Source organism: Apis dorsata, unplaced genomic scaffold (genome assembly GCF_000469605.1).
Source record: "Apis dorsata unplaced genomic scaffold, Apis dorsata 1.3 scaffold_257, whole genome shotgun sequence".
Taxonomy (NCBI): domain Eukaryota; kingdom Metazoa; phylum Arthropoda; class Insecta; order Hymenoptera; family Apidae; genus Apis; species Apis dorsata.
Window position 1 is genome coordinate 97,961 of NW_006263535.1, and position 4,627 is coordinate 102,587.

General features: G+C 33.4%; 1 protein-coding gene across 1 annotated transcript in view; it reads left to right on the top strand.

Annotated features, from left to right (window-relative positions):
• The first annotated feature begins 1,174 nt into the window (after positions 1–1,174).
• Positions 1,175–4,627, top strand: part of LOC102672109 (tryptophan 5-hydroxylase 1) — a 4,031-nt gene continuing 578 nt past the window's right edge. Inside the window, exons 1-11 of the mRNA XM_006616307.2 lie at positions 1,175–1,308; positions 1,623–1,727; positions 2,019–2,232; positions 2,400–2,503; positions 2,605–2,672; positions 2,754–2,804; positions 3,384–3,482; positions 3,559–3,605; positions 3,694–3,829; positions 4,051–4,177; positions 4,357–4,586. Of these exons, the coding sequence (XP_006616370.1) occupies positions 1,210–1,308; positions 1,623–1,727; positions 2,019–2,232; positions 2,400–2,503; positions 2,605–2,672; positions 2,754–2,804; positions 3,384–3,482; positions 3,559–3,605; positions 3,694–3,829; positions 4,051–4,177; positions 4,357–4,586 (1,280 nt within the window). The 5' untranslated portion in view covers positions 1,175–1,209. The remainder of the gene's footprint in view (positions 1,309–1,622; positions 1,728–2,018; positions 2,233–2,399; positions 2,504–2,604; positions 2,673–2,753; positions 2,805–3,383; positions 3,483–3,558; positions 3,606–3,693; positions 3,830–4,050; positions 4,178–4,356; positions 4,587–4,627) is intronic.

Sequence of the window (4,627 nt, forward strand, 5' to 3'; positions counted from 1 at the left end):
TCAAGGATATACTTTATATTTACCAATATATTGTTCCTCCAACTTCGAATTATTGGATTATTGATATATGTATATTAATATTAATATATTATAATACATTGCGCAACATTTTGTACAATACGTTACAACATGTATGTATACACGTTCCATATATTTAAAACAAAAGGTAAATAATCATCTATTAATCTAATAATTAAAAAATTTGATTTCAGATTTTATAGTTTCGTATCCTGATAAACATTTTATCAATTAACATATTTATAACACTTGTGAAATTGAAGAGGAAGGAAAGGTATATAATAGTAAAAAAGAAAATTAAATATAATAATACAATTACACACAAAATAATAATAATAATAATAAATATTACAGTGATAATTCTCGATGACGCAACAATCTTCGTTAGAATTGAAATCAAATGCTGATCAAGGAATCGAAATGTTGGATTCGTGTCTTTTCCTCGGCAGACTAATTTCACTTGGCCCAGAAATCCGAGGAAGAATCCGTTTCGTCGGATCATCAAAGAACAGGATGAATTCTTTGGTGAACGAAGGAGGAGGATATAAGAGAAAAAAAAAAAAAAAAAAGAAAAAAGAAAAAAAAATAGTAGTAGAGGACCTTGCAATTTCTTCTTCCCATCGTCTTGAAACCACCCACAGTTTTGTGGACTCCAGTGACGTCACCAGGAATAGATCCTGGAACCGGCACAGTTGCCGTTAAATGGGGTGAGCCAACAACGCTCCTCTTCAACCCCATGAAAAGTCTTATCCGACCAATAGGGAAACTTCGTACCGCTGTGCGTCGACCAATCGCGACCAGATCGTCATTGAGAAAGACGCGTAGACGGAGGGGACCGAGGTCTTAAGAAGAGCGGAGGATACTGGTACCGGGACACTGTTGCTCGTGGTCCTTGAAGAGGCGAATCATTCAACTTACCCTACTGTGATCTCTTCTTCTTAATTTCGTGAAGAGAAATTGTGTCAAGTGTTATCACTTAGAATCATAATAATACGGTTTGAACAGTTGGAACAATAGAAATATTAATCTTTGAAAAATTAATCTGTAGAGAGGATTTAAAAAATAGTATTAATAAGAGTATTTTGAATATCGTTTCTTCTTTCTCTTAAGAAAGAGAATATATTATTTAGAATAGGAATTAAATAAATTGAAGCTCGTAATATTTTGTTGTTTCGAATCCGCCATCTAATTATGAGTGGTTCTGGAAAAGGTCTTCTCGGGGTGTGGTTATACAGAAGAGGCGACAATTGGGCTATTAAAGAAGGAAGCCCCATTCACAAGTCGAGTGATGTACGTTGTATTCAAAATTGGTGCAGTGTAGGACGCTTTTTCTCTCTCTTTTCTTTTTCTTTAATTTTTTTTTAATTGTTCTCTTTCGTTTCTTACGCACATATTCTCGTTATTTGTCGTTTAGTGGATTATTTTAAATTGGCGCGATGATTTTTAATTAGCTTCATTGATTTTTTCTTACATGCATCATTTTCACAAAATTGCTAAAATCTGTATTAATGTGAAGATATAATAAATAACGAGAAAAGAATTGATAGATAAATTCGTGGCGAGAGTAGAACGTAAAGCGTAGATATGTTCTTTCATTCGTTCAGATCCCCATGGTCGAGCGCAAATCGAACAACGATAACAAGAATTCCGTCGTTTTTTCGTTGAAAAATCAAATCGGCGGTTTGGCACGAGCGTTGCAAGTTTTTCAGGTACGATATTTAACGATGTTGCATAATTCAACGAAGCATAACGATTTAACGATTGAAACGTAATAATTTTATCGACTTATTTTTCTATCTAAAAATAATACAATCTTATATTATTCTCTCTAAAAAAAAAAAAAAGTATCTCTTGAGAATCTCTTATACGAATCTCTTATAAGAATCTCGTATACGAATATAAAAAAGTATCTACAAAATTTTTTATTTCTTGATAAAAAAATATTTGAAAGTTTTAATCAAGATATATTTTCTCGATATTATTCTCGATTTTATACAAAGGATTTGGGAGTGAATGTCATTCACATCGAGTCACGGAAATCTGTGCGCCGCGGTTCGGAATACGAGATCCTCGTCGATGTCGAATGCGATTCGAAAAGGATGGAACAGTTGACGAGAATGTTGAGCCGAGAAGTTGCCGCCATTAATTTAGCGCAATACGAGCAAATGGGAAGTATCCCTCACGCTCCATCGCTTTCCGCGGCTCCAAGTTTTGGTAAGTCATCGTCCGTCATTTTCCCCTTCGGATATATCGCCCTAAATTACTTACGTTATTTTCGACGAATAATTTACGAAATAATTATTTTTTAAATGAAATTTTCTTCTTAAAGTAATTTCAAAGCAATTTGGAAAATTAATTATTCCGCTCGTAACTTTGATTAGATTTCAGTGAGGTAGATATGCCATGGTTCCCACGAAAAATATCGGATCTAGATCAGGCTCAAAACGTGCTCATGTACGGATCCGAATTGGACGCAGATCATCCCGTACGTTTCTTTTTTTTTTTCCAAGTATCGAATTATTTTCTTCTTTGTGATAAACATAAGATATTAATAAACATGATTATTATTCGATTGAATATTTTTAGGGCTTCAAAGACCCGATCTATCGCAAACGTCGTGTACAATTTGCGGATATCGCGAACAATTACAGATAGTACGTTTAATCAAAACTAAATGTTATAAGAAAGAAGGAGGAGTTTGTTGTATCAAAACGCTTCATTCGATTCTGTTTCAGTGGCCAAGCGATTCCTCGAGTTCAGTACACGCAGGAGGAGATCAAGACATGGTTCGTCTGACTTTCGTTTCGATTTTATTTCGTATTAAATTATTAAAGCATAATTTCAGAATAAAAAATAGAATAAAAAGTAGTTTTGTCGCGAGTAAAGTTCGAGATGAGAGAGAGAGAGAAAAAAAAAAAACTTTCTCTCGTTAAATCGCGAAATCTTCGTACGTGCTTCGACGAAGGCGAAGCTAATCGATGACGAGGAAAAGATTCTTCGATTTCTTCGAATATCTTCCGAAGATTTTGCTGCAATTACGAAACAATATCCTAATCCAATACAACTAGGAAAAGTTTCTCCTTGAGACGCATGAACAAGCCAAGATTGACTCGCGTTGAATACACCCCTTAATTGTCCTTATTTAATTTATCCTCACGATCTTCGAGTGACTTCTATAATTCAATTTATCCTGGATGTATAGAAGAGAATGATGGATAAATAATCTAGTTTAAAACGTCTACTATATCCACGGGATAATAATATATTGCAGAATGAAAGAAAAAATTTTAATTTTTATTTATACAAATATATTTTTGTATAAATAATTTGTATTTATTTAATAATTTTATGTTTATTTATTTTAGGGGTACCGTTTTTCGTGAATTGCATCATCTTTATCAGAAACATGCTTGCAACGAATATCTTGAGAATTGGCCAAAATTGGTGAAATATTGCGGTTATAGGTAAATTAATTTTCACTCGATACGAAATTGAATTGTAATAAAATATAATGTTGATGTATACATGTTTGACCGACAGAGAGGATAATATACCACAGTTACAAGATGTAAATGTTTTTTTGAAACGTAAGTAAACGGTTATGATTAGAAAATTAATTAAAGATAACCTAAAAAAAAAAAAAAGAATACAATTATCATTTGCAATTACCATTAGGCACTACTGGATTTCAACTTCGACCCGTGGCTGGCTACCTATCACCGAGAGACTTTTTGGCTGGTCTTGCTTTTCGAGTATTTCATTGCACTCAATATATTCGACATTCGTCCGATCCGTTTTACACACCTGAACCGTAAGCGATTAGAAATCAGTGGAAATCATATCGTTCAACGGTAGAAATAATATAGAAGATAAAAATAAATATAAAAATAATTATTTTAAAATCGTATAAAATAAAATAATGGTAATAAGACAGGACAATGGATCATGGTTATGTAATCTTTTGTTAATTTATTTTTTTCTTTCTCTCTTTCTCTCTCTTTCTCTCTTTTAATTCTTTTCAATCGTCTATAGAGACTGCTGTCACGAATTGTTGGGTCACATGCCGCTTCTAGCGAATCCAAGTTTCGCTCAATTCTCTCAAGAACTTGGACTGGCTTCGCTCGGAGCTTCGGACGAGGATATCAATAAATTAGCAACTGTAAGTGTTTTGCATTCGCTCGGAAAATTTCTTAATCTCGTCAAAAGTTTAAAATGATAAAACGAGTTTATAAATTATTGTAAAGTATGATTTATATCGAATTTGCAATTTGCAAAGAAATATTTAATTATAGTGGATTTTTTTTTTTTTTTTATTTACGTCTCGTTTCTTTTTTACAGCTTTATTTCTTTACCGTGGAATTTGGATTATGTAAGCAAGATGGCATACTTCGCGTTTATGGGGCAGGTTTATTATCTTCCGTCGCGGAACTGAAACACGCGGTCTCCGTTCCTGAGAAAACTTTCCGATTCGATCCGGAGGTAACTTGCAAACAAGAGTGTATCATCACTGCGTTTCAGAATGCTTATTACTATACGGACAGTTTTGAAGAGGCAAAGGAAAAAATGCGGTAATTCCACGCATGATGTATCGTTACGAAAAAAAAAAAAA